Source organism: Lemur catta, chromosome 10, assembly GCF_020740605.2.
Source record: "Lemur catta isolate mLemCat1 chromosome 10, mLemCat1.pri, whole genome shotgun sequence".
Taxonomy (NCBI): Eukaryota; Metazoa; Chordata; class Mammalia; order Primates; family Lemuridae; genus Lemur; species Lemur catta.
In genome coordinates this window covers 77,548,176-77,569,693 of record NC_059137.1, presented here as the reverse complement: position 1 = coordinate 77,569,693, position 21,518 = coordinate 77,548,176, and the positions used below count along the sequence as shown (strand labels likewise).

Below are 21,518 nucleotides of genomic sequence, written 5' to 3'. Positions count from 1 at the left end.
TCTTTTGATGCAGGCCCTCAACTTTCTTCATCTGTAATGTTCACTCTGGTTGTTTCCCACATTGCTATTTGAATAAGAACATCTTATGTGACTATTCTGCTTAAAATCCTTTAAGTCTTTAAAAAGATTTTTAAGATTTAGTCGTTATCTACCTCTCCATCCTCATTTCTTACCCATCAGTCAATTATATTAGTTATGATAGGCTATCTTGTGTTAATTAAGGAACTGCAAATTCAGTGACTTAATACAACAAAACTTAGTATCTTGCTACAGAGCTTTCCTGCATGCTACAGGTTTTTCACTGGTCTGTGAGGCCTCTATTCATATAGTCCCGCAGAGACTCAAGCTAATGAAATTCTGCCATCTTGTCGGAGATAGCTGAAGGGTCTCAAGCTGAACCTGCTATACTTTGGCCAGAAGTGACATACATCATTTCTTGCAGTCCTTTGGCCATAACTTGTCACGTGGGCCTGTCCAGGTATAAAAGAAATATAAGGCTGCATGTGAAATGTTTGGTGAGCACTGCTGTCTGCTGTATAGTCGTATTGAAATTTTTTCATTTTCAAGAATTCATCAGTAATCTCTGTGCTTTTTGTATATGGTATTCATATGCCTGTTATTAAATCTCCCAACCCTCCTCACTTCTTGCCAGCTTATTCATTGTCCAAACTTATTAAATATCTTCTATTTGAAAGGCAGTCATTCCACTTGGGTACGCTATTACCATAATATCCTGTGAATATCTTTGTTGAAGTACTTATTCACATCCTTGTACGCATTTTTTTTCTTGTCATTTTTCCCCACTAAATTGAGTTCTGAGGGTAGTAACTGGGTCTTTCTTGTCACCTATTTTCTAATCTGTGGTACATTCCTTGACATATATAGTAATTGCTCAGTGAGGAATGAATGCATTTGGTTGTGTAATTTACAAAGCAAACATTTTATGATAAGCAGTTAATCATTCTGTTGGAGCTATTAGATTTCTCCATGATTTCATTTCTCCAAAGAGACATCTATTTCCATAGTATTCTCTGGTTTTCTCTCCTTGATTGGCAGTAGCTCTTTTCTACCCAGAGTTTATAGGTGAATTCTATTTAATACTTGCTAAACTTAAACTATCTTGTCGAAAGAGATTATTAGAAATACAGTCTGGTGTGTATTTTTTATTTCTTCCTTTAGCTGGCATATTCTGGGGTGTTTTGTCTGACACTAACCAATTCTCTAACACCAGTTGGGTGTCCAACATTCAATTCAGTTCTGACATTACCTACCTGGAGTTAGCGTTCAATCCAACAAATTAAAGGACTCAGTCCTGCAAGACCGCCTTTACTTCAGATACCAGTTACAAGTTCTGGGCCACCATTGGGGGTGTTTCCATGACCTCCTCCAGGTTCAATAGTTTGCCAGAATAGTTCACGGAACTCAAGAAAACAGTTTATTTATGTTTACCTATTTATTATAAAGAATACAACTCAGAAACAAATGCTTCAAAGAGAATTGGGTCACAGTACATGGAGAATGAAGGTTGAGCACAAAGTTTCCAGGTCCTCTCAGTGCATCTCCTAACACTCAAATGTGCTTTCCATCCTGGAATCTCTGAATCGTATTATTCATGAGTTTGTACAGAGCTCTGTCTCTAGCTCCCTCCTCTCACCTTCCTGTAGTTTGGTGGCTGGGGCTGAAAGTTCCAACCCTTTAATTACTTTGTCTTTCTGGCTAGAGTCACTTCATTAACATAATGTTCGAAGGGGCCTGTTATTAATAACAAAAGACGTTTCTTTCCTATCACTCAGGAAATCCCAAGGGTTTTAGGAACTCTGCCAGGGATCAAGGAGAAAGACCAAATATATTTTTGTATTATGTTATACACATAAAAATACATTTTGTTGATTTTATTACTTAATATCAAAGTGTAAATTTTTGGCTGATTTCACTTATAAGAGTTAAGCATGTATTAGTAGTGGGTATTTTATTTTTATTTTAAAATGGTTTCTTTTAATGGACTGTTGGGTCAGTTAATACTTTTGTTGTCTTCCTATTTTAGCATAGTCTTCTAAATGATAAAATTTCTGGCTTTTATTTATGTATTTTTCTCCCCCTTATCCTCATAGGTGGCCTTGGAGGACTTGCAGGTCTGAGTAGCCTGGGTTTGAATACTACCAACTTCTCTGAACTACAGAGCCAGATGCAGCGACAACTTTTGTCCAACCCAGAAATGATGGTCCAGATCATGGAAAATCCCTTTGTTCAGAGCATGCTCTCAAATCCTGACCTGATGAGACAGTTAATTATGGCGAATCCACAAATGCAGCAGTTGATACAGAGAAATCCAGAGATTAGTCATATGCTGAATAATCCAGATATAATGAGACAAGTATGTGGAAAGTTCTTCCAGTTCATAATATTTCTTATTATTTAATTTTCCGTGGTTAAAGAGATTGCCCTATACATATGGTTAAGCTAAAAAGAGAAATCCTAATCTTTGTGTAGGAAAACTCAACAAACCATTAATGTGGACTATTTGAACTCTGAATTTTCTGTTAACGCTTGAAAGATCATTGTAAATAGTTTAAAGGTTTCAGAAACAGAAGTTTAGTTTTTTGTGGGCAGTTCACTCACAATAAAGTGCTTCCTTCGTGATGTTATTTGAATGTTAGCTTGCTTTTGAAGGTGAAATCTACCAGGAATTACTTAAAATAATTTCCTGGCTTTTAAATATTGAAGACAAAATTACAACAACTCTAGTTTAAACCTCCAGTTGTTTTTTTATCTATTTATTTTTTGAGACAGCCTCACTCTATTACCTAGTCCCAGGCAAGAGTACAGTGATGTCAGCACAGCTCACTGTAACCTCTAACTCCTAGCCTCAAGTGATCCTCCTGCCTCAGTCTACCAGTAGGCCCTCATTTTTCTATTTTTTGTAGAGGTGGGTCTCGTTCTCAGGCTGGTCTCAAATTCCTGGCCTCAAGGTATCCTCCTACCTCTGCCTCCCAAAATGCTAAGATTTACAAGTATGAGCCACTGCACCTGACTATAATAGTTTTTTATTTGGAATTCTAGAATCAGATAGCACCTCATTTAATAGTCTAGAATGAGTGTTCCCATGAAGTGAGCAGTGGGGAGGTTGGCTTTATAGGCAGAAAAGGGCTGAAGAAAGCACAAACAGGAACAAAAACCAGATTAGTTCTTTCAAAGTTACTTTCCTAATGGGGTTAAAACAGAGGGAACTTTGTTGTTATAATGTTCAGGTTGAATGGAGTCTCCTGGTTTTTTGGAAAAACTGTCCTGTTTCAAAGTTCATTTTGATTACATGGCACTTAGCACAAGTGACTTTATTCTGGTTTGGTCTCGTCTGCTGGGGCCTAGTGCAGGATTCTAGTCCAGAACAGTGGCCTCCCATAAACTTTATTTAACAATAGGTAATAACTAAAGTAATTCTTGTGTATTGCACTGCCTTTTTTTTTTTTAAATGGAAATTTTTTTTTAGACATTGGAACTTGCCAGGAATCCAGCAATGATGCAAGAAATGATGAGAAACCAGGACCGAGCCCTGAGCAACTTAGAAAGCATCCCAGGGGGATACAATGCTTTAAGGCGCATGTACACGGATATTCAGGAACCGATGCTGAGTGCAGCACAAGAACAGGTGATCCACTAACTCCAAGGTTCAGGCCAGGGAGCAGTTTCTATTTTAACTCAAATATGTGTGTTATTGAGGGGTGCCTTTATATGGTGAATGTGTTTTGTTTTGTTTTTTCTTTTTAAAGTTCTGTGTTATTTAGAACAAAAGCTTATTCTTTATGGTTTTTGTGTCTTTTATTACAGTTTGGTGGTAATCCGTTTGCTTCCTTAGTGAGCAATACATCCTCAGGAGAAGGTAGTCAACCTTCCCGTACAGAAAATAGAGATCCATTACCCAATCCATGGGCTCCACCGGCTTCTCAGAGTTCACCAGCTTCCAGTGGCACCACCAGCACTGTGAGTGGCGCTGCTGGTAATGCAGCCAGTGGCACTGCTGGGCAGAGCACTACTGCGCCAAATTTGGTGTCTGGAGTAGGAGGTATGTGTATAACCACTCATGGTTTTTTCCTTACCTATATGAATAATGAAAACATTGCTTATACTGTTATGCTTCGTGCTTTTGTGTTGTGTGTATGGTAAGTGCCTTTTATGAACTGTCTTTAATATGTTGCAAGTGTTTTTTTTTTTTTTCCCAAGAAAGCTTTATTATGTTATGGTTAGTGTTACTCCCTGAGTGCATTATAGTGGAGAGGGGTACTGAAGATTTCCAGAAGCAGTTTTATGTTTTTACATCCTAAAATGGCATTGAGTGAAGTGTGTGGTGGTCTTATTTCTCTAGTAGGGAAACTGAAGTGCAGAGGGAACACGTAGTTACCTGTGTAGTTATTACTAGAGTACATGTTTCTTAGCCTTAGTCTCGTTTTGTATTTTAGATCAGTGGATTCTCAAACACCAGCCTTGAGGTCAGGGCTTAACTAACTGTATCAGAGCACTTGCCAGGTTTGTAAAAATCAGATTCCCAGGTCTCAGACTTCGTGGAGCAGAATCTTTCATTGTGGAGTTTAAGACCTGTGTTTCTGTAAAGCTCCTGCTGATTCTGATGTGGGAACGGGTTGAGAATTTAGTTTTGTCCACTTTGCTGTAGACTAGACTCAATAAATGGATGGCTTCTTTTCAACATTCAGATATTACATAGTGATGCTTTTTCTATGAATGAGGTCCGAGATCATTAGCCAGAGTGATGATTTTTTAGTCCTAATACTTAGCATAAAAATAGGAAGAAACGGAGGCATGGCAGCACTTACTTATGATGAGAGAGCCTGGATATATTTTTAAAGATGCCTGTAATCTCGTCAAAGGAAGTGTAAAGATGAGATGCTGGATAAGGAATTTTAAAAAATTCCTTGCTGAGAGAAGAAACAGAATGAGGATAGTAATTGATGGTCACAGTGGTATATATTCTTTCATAGAATACAGTTTGAGTATCATGAAGTTTTTGGACATTATACAGGTTTTATAAAAATTGAAATAATACCATTTTTAAATCAAGAAAAATTACCCTGTTATAGATTTTACTTGATCCTTATTGATTAACAATCTTTTGAGAGAGAAGCACTGTTCCCACTTTAAAGGATATAGAGCAGGCAGAGCAAAGATTTAATCAGATTTTCTGACTGGTATTGTTTTTTTTCCTATAGCATGGTTGTCTACAGTGACAACTTTTGTATAACAAGCAAAAAATCAGTTTTGCAACTTTTTACTCAGGTTTTAATTTAATGACTTGGTACTTTAACATTTCATGTTAATATTTCTGTCAAGGGAAAGTAAGAAACAGCAAAAATGAAATTACTCTGCTGGCTGATGAATTTGCCAGCATATTTGTGTACTGTTATGATTCTTACTCAAGTCTTTGAAGTTTCATGTACAGATATACACATATACATGTAAAGATGAAATTCTTGAGTCTTCTTTTACCCTGTAAGCACTTATTGTAGAAAGTGAGGGGGGTCTTAGAGCAGGAGTTGCTAAATTTTTCATGTGAAGGGTCCGATAATACTTCAGGCTTTGCTGGCCAAAAGGCAAAATTGAGCATATTACATCAAAAGAGAAAACAAATTACCACAAACTTTTTTTATTGATGAAATTAAAAACTGGGTCATAATTGCATATAATATTTTCCTCATACATATCTATTGATGAGAAGAATGGACTTCTTCAGGGGAATAACATTTTACTTAATTGAAGTTTACAGTTTTCTGTGTTTATCAAAATTGATTGCAAATATTCATCTGTTAATACTGATATATGATGAGACTTATTCAGACTATGTACTCATTCCAAAAATATATAATTTTTAATAGCATATTTCTCAGTGTGGGAAGGCATTACAGAATTCTATTAGATTCATTTGCTTTTTGCATGCCACTACATTGCAGATTAATCACTTAAAATTGAGGGTTAGGTCGTAGGCTCCTCAATCACACAGTTAAATGAATTTTGAAGTGTGAATTTTCTTTGCCATTGTATTGAGGTTTGAAAAAAGATGTTGGGTAGTATGAGCTCAAAAATGAATCTGGCACTCTGGGAGGCCAAGGTGGGTGGATCGTTTCAGCTCAGGAGTTCGAGACCAGCCTGAGCAAGAGCAAGACCCCGTCTCTACTAAAAATAGAAAGAAATTAGCTGGACAGCTAAAAAATATATAGAAAAAATTAGCTGGGCATGGTGGTGCATGCCTGTAGTCCCAGCTACTCGGGAAGCTGAGGCAGTAGGATTGCTTGAGCCCAGGAGTTTGAGGTTGCTGTGAGCTAAGCTGATGCCACGGCACTCTAGCCTGGGCAACAGAGTGAGACTCTGTCTCAAAATAAATAAATAAATAAATAAATAAAATAAATAAATCTGCAAATTCATGGGAATAGAGGTCTTGTTTTTGACAGCACAAGGAGTATATAAAGCAGCTTGACATGGCTTATGATTCAAACAATTTTAGTTGTTAAAATGACTTTACTACAATATGAGTTTCACACATAAATGCTATTTGCTTTGTAATTTTGGGTTGAATTTATTGAGGAACATTACCAAGTCCCAAGTCCCTACCAAAAACTAATTTCCAAATTATTCAGTGTATGATGATGTTGGTTGGGTGATGGTTCTTATTTACAAATTTTTTAGTCTTAGGCATGACCTCATAAGATAATGCAGTGAAACTTTACCTCTGCTAAGCCACCAACCTGCTGTGTGCTTGGCATGTCAGGATACTGAACTGTTTTTAATAAAAAATTCATGGAATTGACTGGGTAAGCTCACAAGAGTGAAGAATGATGTTCATCATTGATATTCCTGGGTCAGTAACATGATAGATTAAAATATTTTCCAGAGTACCTGCTGGTGAGTAACATTTTTATAAGCTTTGTAAATCTGTCCAGCTGAATCCTTTCAGTTCTCCGCATTTCTGCCACCATCTGATGTAGCACATCTTAGCAGATTCTACTTCAGGTTGTACCCAGTTAGTGTTTCTTAACTTCTTTGAAGATAGTTTTGCCTTAGTTGTTCTATTTAGACTGTTGATAGAGGCTAATTTTTCAGTCACTTCGAAGTTGGCATTGACTCTTTAAATAAGAACTGAGTGGTAACACTAAAATCTTTTGACTCATCAAGAACTGGGACTCATCAAAATCATTTGCATTAGTTTTTAATTGAATGTTGGTGTTGCACCCAGTGTCCTCAACTGTGTGGGAAAAGTTGTTCTCCCTGAAGGGCTAATAGACTAAAGTTTATTTTCTCTGGACACATTTATTTGGCTGCTGCAGTCAAGATTTAATTAACTATGTTGATTAATCACCACTAATACACAGCTTTTCTTGATTGGCTAACAAATAAGCCACTTGGAAACTTAACTTTGGTGGCATCCTTATTTTTTATTTTTGTGGAGAAACTCGGCAGTGATGAGATACTTCATTTTAAATATTGTGATTTTTCTAACCATTGCTTTCCTGTGGGTGGGGAATATTGTGATGAGTGCTTAGTTTGTCAGTGTCCATGCATGTTGTATTCTTTTGGTGTCATTGCATAATAAACAATAATTTGCCATCTCGTTTAATAAAATAATTTATACTTCACTGTCCTTTAAAAGCACAGCATTCATAGTCCACTTCTTCCTTTTTTCTTGTTCTGACATGATTGATATGCACTGGTAATTAAAATAAAAACACATGCTGCAGTGATTTCACATTGCATGAGTTACAACTGATTAACTGATTTGTGGTAGTACACTGAGCAGCAATATGAAGCAGTGATAACACTGTAGACAGTCTATGTCTCAACTCAGTTTTGCTTTTGTCAAAGTGTAAAAACACCCGTAGATGATAAATGAGTGAGCATGACTATTCCAATAAAATGGTATTTATGGACACTAAAATTTGAATTTCACATAGTTCTTACATTTCACAAAATATTTTACCTCATGGGCTATACACAAAAAACATGTTGTAGGCCAGATGTGTCCTGCAGACTGTAGTTTGCCAGCCTGTCTTAGAATACAGACATACTTCATTTTATTGCATTTCACTTTGTTGTGCTTTGCAGATATTTTGATTTTTACAGATTGAAAATTTGTGGCGACTCTGTCAAGTAAGTCTATCAGTGCCATTTTTTTCAACAGCATGTGCTCACTTTGTGTCTCTGTCACATTTCAGTAATTTTTGCAATATTTCAAACCTTTTTATTATTGTATCTGTTGAAATCCATGAACAGTTATCTTTGATGTTACTATTATAATTGTTTTGGGGCACTACAGAACACATCCATGTAAGACGCAAACTTGCTTCATAAATGTATGTGTTCTGACTTTTCCACCAACTGGCTGTTTCCCCTGTCTTTCTCCTTCTCTTCAGGCCTCCTTATTCCCTGAGACACAACAATATTTAAATTAGGCCCGTTAAGAATTTTACAATGGCCTGTAAGTGTTCAAGTAAAAGAGTCATATGTCTCTCACTTAAAATAAAAGCTAGAATTGATTAAGCTTAGTGAGGAGGAAGGCATGTCGAAAGCCAAGATAGGCCAAAAGCTAGGCCTCTTGTACCATATAGTTAGCCAAGTTGTGAATACAAAGGAGTTCTTGAAATTAAATGCGCTACTCTAGAAAACACAAATGATGAGAAAGCAAAACAGCCTTATTGCTGATAGGGGGAAGGTTTTAATGATCTGGACAGATCAAACTATCCACAAAATTCCCTTCAGCCAAATTGTGAATACAGAGGAAGGCCCTAACTCTCAATTCTGTGGAAGCTGAGAGAGGTGAGGAAGCTGCAGAAGAAAAGTTTGAAGCCAGCAGAGGTTGGTTCATGAGGTTGAAGGAAGGAAGCCATAACATAAAAGTGCAAGGTGAAGCAGCAAGTGCTTAGAAGCTGCAGCAAATTATCCAGAAGATCTAGCTAAGATAATTGATGAAGGTGTGGCTACACAAAACAATAGATATTTTGGTGTAACGGAAACAGCCTTCTGTTGGAAGAGGATGCCGTCTAGGATTTCCATAGCAAGAGAGAAGTCAATGCCTGGCTTCAAAGCTTCAAAGGACAGGCTGACTATTTTTAGGGGCTGATGCAGCCAGTGACTTAAAGTTGAAGCGAGTGCTCATTTACCATTCTGAAAATTTTAGGGCCCTTAAGAATAATGCTAATTCTACTCTTTCTGTGCTCTATAAAGGGAAAAACAAAGCCCGGATAACAGCCTATTTGTTTTCAGCATAGTTTACTGAATATTTTAAGCCTACTGTTGAGACCTACTGCTCAGGAAAAAAAGATTCCTTGAAAATATTACTGCTCATCGACAGTACACCTAGTTAACCAAGAGCTTTGATGGAGGCATACAAGGAGATTAATGTTGATTTTATGCCTGCTAACACAACATCCATTCTGCAGCTCACGAATCAAGGAGTAATTTGACTTTCAAGTCTTGTTTAAGAAATACATTTCGTGAGGTGATAACTTAGTGATTCCTATGGTGGATCTGGGCAAAGTAAATTGAAAACCTTCTGGAAAGGATTCACCATGTTAGATGCCATTAAGAACATTTATGATTTGTGGGAGGAGGAAAAAATATCAACATTAACAGGAGTTTGAAAGAGATTGATTCCAACCCTCATAGATGACTTAAAGGGGTTCAGGACTTCAGTGGAGGAGGGAACTGCAGATATGGTGGACAAGAGAACTAGAATTAGAAATGAAGCCTGGAGATATGACTGGATTGCTGTAGTGTTGCAATAAAACTTGAAAGGATGAAGAGTTGCTTCTTATGGATGAGCAAAGAGTGGTTTCTTGAGATGGAATATATTCCTGGTAAAGATGCCATGAACATTGTTGAAATTGACAAGAAAGGGTTTAGAATATTATATAAACTTAGTTGATAAAGCAGTGGCACAGTTTGAGAGGATTGACTCCAGTTTTAAAAGAAGTCCCACTGTGGGCTAAATGCTGTCAAACAGCATTGTGTGCTACAGAGAAATCTTTTGTGAAAGAGTCAATTGATGCAGCATACTTCACTGTTGTGTTTTTTTAAGAATTGCCACAGCTGCCCGCAAAATGATTATGACTCGCTGAAGGCTCAGATGATTATTGGCCATTTTTAGCAATAAAGTATTTTTAAATTAAGAGTATGTACATTGTTTTCAGATGTAATGCTGTGGCATACTTCATAGACTATAGTATAGTGTAAACCTAACTTTTATGTGTATTGGGAAACTAAGAAATTTGTAAGACCTGCTTTATTGTGATATTCACATCATTGTCGTGGTTTGGAGCTAAACTTGCAGTATCTCTGAGGTATGCTTGTAGTTTTATACTTTAGGATGTGGAAACAACTAAATTACAACTTATAACATGAACAAATAGGAAAAACAAAATTATCAGTAAGAGAATTACAATAAACTAGAAAGACAAGTGGGCAGAGTCAAATGTTTTAAGCCTGATAAAACTACATGGGATAGAATAAGAGCAGAAGGGAAATGAAAAACCCAATGAGCTGACATATAGTAAGTTTGAGAATATATAAGAGTTTAAGTATATCTGGCCAGTAATTGAAAACCTAGGTATAAGCTAAGGAAATTACTTAGTTTTCAGTGAAGATTTGCCTGAGGATATAGTTGAGTCATGATATATTGAATTCACATTAGTTCACCTTTGGCCCTTGGCAAAAAAGAGACAAAAATGAGAATAATCATAACAAGCACTTTACACATTAAATAATTTATTACAACTACTCTATGAAGTAGATACTATTTTTTCCATTTTACAGATGGGGAAGCTAAGAAGCTGAATAACTTGCCTGTGGTTATTACGTGGGTTAGATTTGAACCCAGATGATCTTGGTGCAGACACTGCTCTTAGTTGCTGTGCTCTAATGGTCTCTCAAATGTTAAGTGTGCCTACCATTTCACTCAGTGAGTGCCAGCACTCAGCAAAAATGGGATAGAGAACCTGCATCTATTGTTTACCCTAGACGTGAAGTCTTCTTTCATGAGTGTGAGCATATTGAGTGCTGAACATGATTCTAATTAAGCAGTCATTTGCATTCCTGGAGGAAAAGTTGGCTCAGAGTTCTTCACTTTATGGGATTTTTCAATAGTAATTTTGACCATATCTCATTTTTGCCTTAAATTGACTTTAGAACTTAGCCCTTCCATTAGATGTGATTTTACTGTAAATGTAACCAGAATGTTTAAAGTCATAAGTCATCTTTTACTGGTATAATTTGGGCATGCACTTTTGGAGATCATCTTAGTTTTAAAATTCTTTCTTAGTTCATTTGGTAGCATAATGTGTATACTCATCTGCACTTGCTAAAATTAAGCACAGTGTATATTATTTTAAAGCTTTAACTTTTGTTTATGTATTATTTCCTTAATAAAATGTCTTTTTTTTTTTTTAAACAAACTTTCAGCTAGTATGTTCAACACACCAGGAATGCAGAGCTTGTTGCAACAAATAACTGAAAATCCGCAACTTATGCAAAACATGTTGTCTGCCCCCTATATGAGAAGCATGATGCAGTCACTAAGCCAGAACCCTGACCTTGCTGCACAGGTGAGTTTGTAATTGTATTTAAAGGACTGTGCAGTGTGAATTGAAATAACATAATCCAATAATTGTGATTTTGGCACGCTAGAAATGTAAACTGCATATCCAATTTTTTGGACTGTCTGTTTCTTTGTAGTAAATTAATACTTCGTATATAATTAAAACAATGTCATCTCAGCCATTTATTGACTAGAAAATAGTGCAGGTTTACTTTGTATCTACATATGTTGAGTTAGGAGATAAGTATAAAAGTTTTGGATTGCTGTCTTTAAAGATTCACTCTTTAGTGAAATGTAAATCTTGAAAGCAATTGATAACTGTAGATAAATTTGAAATCTTTTATTTAGTAGATCACTCGGATTATAATAGTCATCCTCAAAATGGCATTGTAACATAGCCTGAAATTGTTTATTAAAGGCAGAGAGGGACTTGTGGGGCATGTTCTCATTCTTTCTACATTATAGATCCCTCCATCCCAAGATAGTATGGTGGTTTCTTATTAATTTATTCATTTTCCAGTTTGTTTCTAAAGAGACCATAACTAAGAAAATTAATGGATATCAACATTGGCTTCAGGGTTACTTGGAGAGTTTTTTTAAAACAACACTGATGCCTGGGCCCCATCCTTAGAGATTTTTATTTAATTGCATTGGTTGGATGTTCTCTTCCAACTCCCAATTTCGTGGGTGATTCCAGCGTATTGTCTAGGTTCTGCACCATTAGGCTTGAAAAATCCTGGAGAATGTGAAGTAAGCCTTGCTCATCTGTAGTTTGTATTGCTGTTTATTAAAAATGGCTTCTGTAGACTGTTAGGAGTTTGAAATCCTTTTCTTTAATCTCATTTATTAACTTTTAAAAGCTATAATTAATCACTTGTTCTTTAATGTCAGTTGAAATGGTTTCTATTTTCCAAACTCTAGGACCATATTGATTCAAGTATATAGCAGATGTCTGATGTATAATTCTCAATACTAACTTCTGCTCTCAAAATTTGTGGAATTGGAAATAAAAAACTTTTAGGATAATTTTTGCATTTAAAATTTTGCATATTTTAGGTACATTTTATGGAAGATAGCTTTATTTTTATTCATATGTAAATTATATACTTAGAATAAATATCTCAACTTACTGTACTCAGCCATTTTTGACTGTAAGTTAAGCAAAAATTTTCATATGTGCTTGACATAAATTAGAAAATAAGTAGAGTTAGCCTATTTGTATATTTTTAAGTGTATATTTGGTTAATTAATAATGTGTATCTTTTAAAATTTGACTCTAACGAGCACATTCTTAGCCATTTATAATTACAATCTTACATTTATAAAGCAACTTGAGCCCTTTCATAAACTTTTTTTACTCTAAAGCAAAATGTTGACAATGCTAGATATGTATGTCTTTTATTCAGTTTATATTTACAATGTACTCTTGTTATCAGCAGATTAAAATTTGCCATTTCTCTATTCTGCTTTTGACTTCTAAATATTTTTTTAATAGTCTTACATGTAAAAACTGAATTAAGTGTGATATAAGCAGTCAGGTAAGTTAGGATAAATATCTTAATCAAATGAGATGATTTTCTGAGGAAAAATGAGTAAGTTTTAGATGGTGTACTTTTTCTACATTAGTTTAAATGACATAAATCCTGAAAGATAAATGTGACAACCTCATTAATATGTTCATAATAAAGAAATATTTGACTGGAGCTAATAAAGAAGCAGGTTTGTTGACCTCAAGTGGGTATTACTTTATTTATTGTGTGAACTTATTGGTCACTTTGAATAAATAGTATATTTCCATGAAACGTTGTCTGACTTATTCTGCTTTGGTTATTGTGTTGAAATTAACTAAAAGATCCACTTTACTACAATAGATGAACTTTATAAAGGGGTGGTGGAATTCTATTTTCAGCATTTACATCTAATTGCTCTTAAATGTGGTTAACTACTTGAGGGCATGAATCATTTCCTCCCCAGACTTTGGAAGGGTAAATAGGCTATCAGTAAATCATTGTTAGTTGACTTTTCACTCTGGGAAAAATAATATACAATTTGTCTTTTTCAAAGCTATGAGAATTTATTAGTTTCTGGTTATGCTGATTGTGTATTGTAATCTTATTTTCAGGTATACCACGTCATGTTAATAATGGCCCTGACTTTTAAATTCTTAACACCTATTTGAAGGTTAGGAGATATGTCACTTTTCTCATCTCTGGTGGTAGTGAGGTGAAATCCAGGTGCTAATTTTGGTGTTCTCAAATGGATTTACGTCTTCCAGGTCTTAGAGCATTTTAACACTTTGCCCAGAGGACTGTTGGTGCTAGTCTGGGCTGATTTTCACCTAGCAGCTCCATTTCTTTGGCAAGTTGGTTGCTGTTTTGTGGTGTTCTTTTTTTGGACCTAATATTAGCTGTTTCGTAGTAGGCAGGTAGATTATAGTGGTTCCAGCTATGGATCGTCTCTGTGCTTGCCCACTTGTTTGTCAAGGTTTCTAAGCAAGCCATGTATATAGTTTCATGTATTGATGTTTATGTCAGTGTAGCAGCAAATGTATCCCTCATGAATGCCAGTTATTCCCATTTTTCTTTCAAGGGCACATATTCACCTTCGCTCAAGGAAAAGCCTAAGAAAATGATTGCTTTTATTTTTTAGGATATTGCATGTCATTATCATCACCATTCTCATTAAGAGAGAAGATGTCTCGTTTTTTTCTGGAGATCCCTCTTGTGGGACAGTATCTTCCCTTCTCCTTTTTTATTTATGTTCTACCTTCCTCCCTTTAAAGTGCCAGCTTAGGCATTTGGGGGGAAGATAGAATATTAAACAAGGTACATTACTTGTTTCAGATATTTCCAGTTAAAATTGTTTGAACACTTGCCCCATAGATGATGCTGAATAATCCCCTATTTGCTGGAAATCCTCAGCTTCAAGAACAAATGAGACAACAGCTCCCAACTTTCCTCCAACAAGTGAGTAAGAAAAGATGCTAGCTGTCTTCGGTAATGATGTGCTTGAAAAAAGTTTGATAAACATTTTCCTTGCTCTTCTGGCTGATAGCAAAACATAGAATAGAGATTGATAATGCTGTCAATTGGTAGAGAATTCAGCTTGATCTTAAAATTCAGCCCCATTTCACTGCTGACCTTTTGCTTATGTTTTTTAAACATAAATGCTGAGGAAAGAACCATTTTATTTTTGCTTTTGAGGATTTAGGATTTTGAATGCTTTGTTAATACCATAAATCATTTTCTTTCACTGTGCTAACTTTGAAGTGCTTCCTTGTGTCATGTTACGCCTTATAGTTTAACTAATCTCGAGTAATAGGAAAGAGCTACCCTATCTATTTTGCAGATTTGGTTTCTTTGTAATGTTTTAATTTCTTCCAAATTAATAGAATGTCTTTTTTCCAAGGGGTAGATCTCATTTCCTCAAACTTGGAATTAGTAAGATGAAAATTGTCAGTGTTGTCATATAAGGAAGGTTATATTACAAAAAAAAGTACTTGATTCCCATGGTATTTTAATATGTAAAAAGATAAAAGAGAAGTCAGTCTTGGTGTTTTTGAAACTGGTAGTTCTAGGGCCTTATATATTATGCAAATGATACTCAGGCCTGTAAACTATTTCCCAAGGTTAGTTAGTGTTCTTGATCTATTATAATGATGTAAGCTTATCTTTTTTGGTCAGTCAGGTGGTGTATATTTGGAAGTAGTGAAGCTTTTAAATTTAGGACATATGTATTAACTTCAAATTTGGAACTATTGTTTTAGAGTGTACCTTTTTGGTAAGATTGTTATGTCAGCAACAGATGACACTTGGTCAGGAGGAATATGTGGCTTTCACTATGTTACCATGTCATATAAATTGTGCATTTGGAGGTTGTCTCTTAGAAATAATACTATCTTCTGTTGGAGAAGGGGAATAGTTGTGGCTTCCAGAGTAGTTCCTGATTGTCTTCCATTGTGCAAATGGCTTTCATGATGAACTTGGGAGGTCAAGTAATGATTTGCACACTAGGTTTGCTGTCAAAGAGGAGGTACTTGTGTTTATTTTGGGAAAGAAATTATAAGTTACCAATGAGGTTTTAGATTTTCTCCAGAAACATAGCAAAGAAAAGATAATAAGATTTACCTTTACTGATTTTAATTCCCTTGTAACCACCGGTTTTCTTTCTTCTTAGATGCAGAATCCTGATACACTCTCAGCAATGTCAAACCCTAGAGCAATGCAGGCTTTGTTACAGATTCAGCAGGGTTTGCAGACGTTAGCAACGGAAGCCCCAGGCCTCATCCCAGGGTAGGCTTATTTGGGGAAGATTATAAAAGTGCATAATGGTTACTTTCTCTGAGAATTTCAGACCTGATATCATTCTGCCCTTTTTTTGTTGAGATTGTTTTTAAGTCACAGTTTTCCAAGTTAAAAATGCTTACTTCAAGAAGATTACTTAGCTGATACTAAGTTAAAATGTAACTGATTTGCCACCTAGGCTGACTTCTAGTTTTGCACAAGTTTAGGTTTGTTACCTCCTTGTGCTTTCCCTAGGTTTACTCCTGGCCTGGGGGCATTAGGAAACACTGGAGGCTCTTCAGGAACCAGTGGGTCTAACGCTGCACCTAGTGAAAACACAAGCCCCACAGCAGGAACCACTGAACCTGGACACCAGCAGTTTATTCAGCAAATGCTACAGGCTCTTGCTGGAGTAAACCCTCAGGTAACAATTCTTTTCTGTTCAAGTTTTATATTCCTTGATGTTAGAAATGTAGAAATTTCGAAAAAGAAGAAAAAGGGGAAAAAATGGTGGGCGTTTAATGAAAAGCACAGTCTTAAGGATATTGAATCTAAAAACAGGCATTATAAAAATTATTGACTTCTGTGTTATATCATACACTAAAGGAAATGTTATAGTTGTAGAGAAGACATGCTACAGTCTAATGCCTTACTTTTTAGAAGTTGCCTTTAAAAATGTATTTCTTCTCTGGGAGGTCGAGGCGGGTGGATCGCTCGAGGTCAGGAGTTCGAGACCAGCCTGAGCAATAGTGAGACCCTGTCTCTACTAAAAAATAGAAATTATCTGGCCAACTAAAAATATATATAGAAAAAAATTAGCTGGGCATGGTGGCGCATGCCTGTAGTCCCAGCTACTCGGGAGGCTGAGGCAGTAGGATCGCTTAAGCCCAGGAGTTTGAGGTTGCTGTGAGCTAGGCTGACGCCACGGCACTCACTCTAGCCCGGGCAACAGAGCGAGACTCTGTCTCCAAAAAAAAAAAAAAAAGTGTATTTCTTTTCAGAGTTCGTGTTTGAAAATCATAGGAAATACGTTTTGTTTTATAAAAGTTTATCAGGGAGGAATAGAAACTTGGTTATTCCAAGTAACTACAGGACAACTATATTCTAATCTTTGTCTTTTGAGTTTGGGAAAAATCCTAACTACCTTATCCTACCCACCACCACACCACCTCTTGCAGTAACTTGTGTTATATGTACACCTCACAAATACGGCTAAAAAATATGGACCCCTGATAACGTTCTTGTATCTGCAAGCTTTATTGGCTTTACTAACAGTATGTCATTATACTAGGTTGGTGGAAAAGTAATTGCAGTTTTGGACTGAATTTTGAATCATAACTAGGCTCAGATACATCTTTATTAATCAAAATAGGAACCATTACAATCAACATACTTTTGCCAATGAGAAATAAGTTTGTTTATTCCTGTGGCATAAAAACCCGTGCTTCGGGATTCAGTGAACTCTTGGAAAGCATTTTCTGCATCCTGTTGGTTGTGGAAGCATTGTCCCTGCAAGAAGTTGTCGAGATGCTTGAAGAAGTGGTGGTCGGTTGGCAAGAATATGAATGAATATGGTGGATGAGGCAAAACTTCGTAGCCTGATTCATTCAAGTTTTGAAGCATTGGTTGTGTGAGGTGTTGTCATGGAGAAGAATTGGGCCCTTTCTGTAGACCAAATGCTGCTACAGGCATTGCAGTTTTCAGTGCATCACATCAATTTGCTGAGCCTACTTCTCAGCTGTAATGGTTTCACCGGGATTCAGAAAGCTGTAGTGGATCAGACTGGCAGCAGGTGACCAAACAGTGACCATGACCTTTTTTTGGTGCAAGTTTGGCTTTGGGAAGTGCTTTGGAGCTGCTTCTTGGTCCAACCACTGAGCTTGTCATTGCCAGTTGTTGCAGAAAATCCACTCCTCGTTGCACGTCACAATCTGATCAAGCAGTGGTTTGTCATTGCGTACAAGAGGAGAAGATGACACTTCAAAACGATTTTTTTGATTCTTGGTCAGCTCATGAGACACCCACTTACTGAGCTTTTTCACCTTTCCAGTTTGCTTCAAATGCCAAATGACTATAGAATGGTCGACATTGAGTTCTTAGGCAACTTCTCGTGTAGTTGTAAGAGGATGAGCTTCGATGGTTGCTCTCAGTTGGTAGTTGTCAGCTACCGATGGCTGGCCACTGCACTCCTCATCTTCAAGGCTCTTGTCTCCTTTGCAAAACTTCTTGAACCACCACTGCATTGAACTTTCAGTAGCAGTTCCTGGGCCATATGCATTGTTGATGTTGCGAGTTGTCTCCTCTTCTTTATGACCCATTTGGAACTTGAGTAAGAAAATTGCTGGAATTTGCTTTTGTATAACATCATTTCCATAGTCTAAACAACAAGTAATAAATCATTAGCAAAAAAATATAAAGTGAGAAACGCGCATTAAAATGATGTATAACATAACCACATTTATTTAAGAATGTATTCCAATATCAAACAGCAAATTTCAACAATGCTAACAGCAAAAGTACTTTTGCACCAACCTAATAAAAAGATGATTGCCAGTTCAAACCTGTTACAGTAGTTTGCCCCCGAACTTCTTTTTTTTAAAAGACAGGATCTCGCTCTGTCTCCTGAGCTGGAGTGCAGTGGTATGATCATAGCTCACTATAGCCTTGAACACCTGGGCTCAGTGGATCCTCCAGAGTAGCTAGGACTACAGATGTGTGCCACCATGCCCAATTAACTTTTTAAAAATTTTTTATAGAGACAAAGTCTGGCTGTGTTTCCCAGGCTGATCTTAAAACTCCTGGGCTCAGATGATCCTCCTGCCTGGGCTTCCCAAAGTACTGGGATTACAGGCATGAGTCACCGTGCCTGGTTGTCCCCAAATTTCTTAATGGGAAAACTGTTTCAAGGTCTGCTAGATGTTTTGTGTTTTCAATAAACAAGGCAGGGTATCTTAAATATGTATTTGTATTCCTGATACCTAGCACCGTTTCTGGCTCATGGTAGGTACTCAGTAAATATTCGTGGAATTAATAAGAAAAAAAGATTTGGGTATAGGACAGAATTAATTATTATGTAAGTTAACCTATAAGCCCTCCTGTTATCAGGTTGGCCAGGATTGGGTTGATCATTTATATGTGTGTGTATGCTTTTAACCTCATTTCTGAAGAGAGATTTGATGCCACCGGATTGTCAGTATAGTTTGTGGGCCTGCAGCTGGAACTCTTACAAGAATTGACTGGCCAGTGTAGAAATTTGAGCCCACATTCTAAGCCTTATTGGAACTGGAGAATTTTATATAAAACACTGGCTTTTGTAGTTACTCAGCTGGTTAGTAGCTACACAAAATAAATCATCTAATTCTAAACTCTTTGCTTATGTACTTCTAAGTTTTTCTGCGTGTTGATGAGCCTCTAAAATAATGGTTGGAGTTTATTAAGCTTTTTTTCCCAAAGGAAAGTTATCCATTTGACATGATTGTTTAGGTATAAACTAGACTATTTAAAATAACAAAATAAAGTGCTAATAGATTTGTAAATATGTTGAATGTGTTTCAAGAGAGAGGCAGTGCTTTTAAAGCTCAGTAGACCAGCAGATGTTACAAAAGAGCAATTAAAATTTTTGAAAAGTTATTTAGGTGTGACAGGTACTCGTTTCCCTTAGAGTCTGATTAATTTTTTTTTTAACAGCTACAGAATCCAGAAGTCAGATTTCAGCAACAACTGGAACAACTCAGTGCAATGGGATTTTTGAACCGTGAGGCAAACTTGCAAGCGCTAATAGCAACAGGAGGTGATATCAATGCAGCTATTGAAAGGTTACTGGGCTCCCAGCCATCATAGCAGCATTTCTGTATCTTAAAAAAATGTAATTTATTTTTGATAACGGCTCTTAAAACTTTCAAATACCTGCTTTATTTCATTTTGACTCTTGGAATTCTGTGCTGTTATAAACAAACCCAATATGATGCATTTTAAGGTGGAGTGCAGTAAGATGTGTGGGTTTTTCTGTGTTTTTCTTTTCTGGAACAGTGGGAATCAATGCTTTTTCATTTAAGGCTACTGCATGCATCAAACACTTCTGCATTTATTGTAATTTTTTAAAAACATCACCTTTTATAGTTGGGTGAACAGGTTTTGTCCTGCATCTGTCCAATTCGCTTTTTAAACATTAGCCTGTGGTAGTAATTTATGTAGAATAAAAGCATTAAAAAGAAGCAAATCATTTGCGCTCTATAATTTGTGGTACAATATTGCTTATTGTGACTTTGGCATGTATTTTTGCAAACAAAATGCTGTAAGATTTATACTACTGACAATTTTGGCTTTATTTGTATACAATATAGAGTATGCACATTTGGGACTGCGTTTCTAGAATCATACTGCAATAGGTTATCTGAGCAAAACACCTGTAATCAAAAAAGTAAAGATAAGGAAATACTCTCAGAGTTGAGTATTTTCTAATTGTGTAAAATCTTACAGCATCTTTGATAAACATCTCCCAGCAAAAGTATCGGTTAGTCAGGTTTTTTGAAAATATAGTAGAAAAGCTGATTCTGGTTATCTCTTTAAGGACATTTAATTGTACAGACAGCATAATGTAACATTGTCTCAACATTCACAGATTGACTGTAAATTAACCTTAATCTTTGTGCAGACTGAAGGAACACTGTAGTATACCCAAAAGTGCATTTGCCTAGGACTTTTCAGCTTCTCCCATAGATAGTTTAACAGGCATTACAATTTGTAATTGAAATGTTGCTTTCACTGAAAGTGTCTTGATGTTTCAGTTATTTTTAATCGCCATATAAAAATAGAATTATCTTTTGGGTTTATCTGTTTTCTCACGCACAGGCAATACATGGATTTAAAATGATTTGTGAGCCACTTGTTTCTGAAGTGTTTTGGTAGTTCTATTAAGAAATAGTTAAATATTGTGCTTTCAGAGCCTCAGAGAGGGGGGAAGGGGGGGCAGTGGAATCTATCCTGGATTAGGCCAGTTTAAATAATACTGGCAACTAAGATTCTTTTAGGATTTCTGTGCATATAGTGTAGTAAAGAAGTATCCTTCAGGGGTGAAAAACAAAAGCTGTTTTAACAATGTTGAGTACATTTGGCTGTTCTGCAGCCTTTTTCTTCCCTCCCAAGAGAAGTTCTGCCTAACTCTCAAACTGTTGGGGTGGTACATTCCTTTAGGACCAATTAAAACATAATTTAGGGTCAGTAATATATTTGACTGACTCTGGTTCAGTATTCTTTTAGGTCATTCTCTCATGTACAGTTACAGGAAATTAAAATGTTAAAGTAAACTAAAATGAGTCCAGACCAATAAAATCAAGGGAAATACAAGTTGAATTCCATTACTTCTGCAAGTTGCTTGCTATTAAAAAATAGGTCAAGAGGCCAGGTTGCCCACCAGTCCATGCACTGTTCTGACACTTTCCCAGGAGGAAAATATGTACAAAGGTTAGGGTGGAGGCATGACTAGAGATTATTAAGGATGGTATTCATGTGTGTCTTTGCTCTTTCTGCCTCAGTCTGGTTTTAAAACTTTTGTACTGGTGAGTGGTGGTATACAGTGTGGGATAGTGTCATAACCAATTTGATGATTTATTAATCACAAAATAACAATAAATCTCTAGCTTTTA

The 21,518-nt window shown here is 36.3% G+C and overlaps 1 protein-coding gene across 2 annotated transcripts in view; it reads left to right on the top strand.

Moving 5' to 3' along the window:
• Positions 1 to 21,518, top strand: part of UBQLN1 (ubiquilin 1) — a 42,828-nt gene extending 21,310 nt beyond the window's left edge. Inside the window, exons 4-11 of one of the 2 annotated variants that reach the window (XM_045562213.1) lie at positions 2,112 to 2,374; positions 3,488 to 3,646; positions 3,826 to 4,060; positions 11,455 to 11,597; positions 14,473 to 14,556; positions 15,767 to 15,882; positions 16,129 to 16,297; positions 19,561 to 21,518. In XM_045562213.1, coding sequence (XP_045418169.1) covers positions 2,112 to 2,374; positions 3,488 to 3,646; positions 3,826 to 4,060; positions 11,455 to 11,597; positions 14,473 to 14,556; positions 15,767 to 15,882; positions 16,129 to 16,297; positions 19,561 to 19,713 — 1,322 coding nt within the window. In that variant the 3' untranslated portion in view covers positions 19,714 to 21,518. The remainder of the gene's footprint in view (positions 1 to 2,111; positions 2,375 to 3,487; positions 3,647 to 3,825; positions 4,061 to 11,454; positions 11,598 to 14,472; positions 14,557 to 15,766; positions 15,883 to 16,128; positions 16,298 to 19,560) is intronic. The other variant, XM_045562214.1, reaches the window with a different exon arrangement.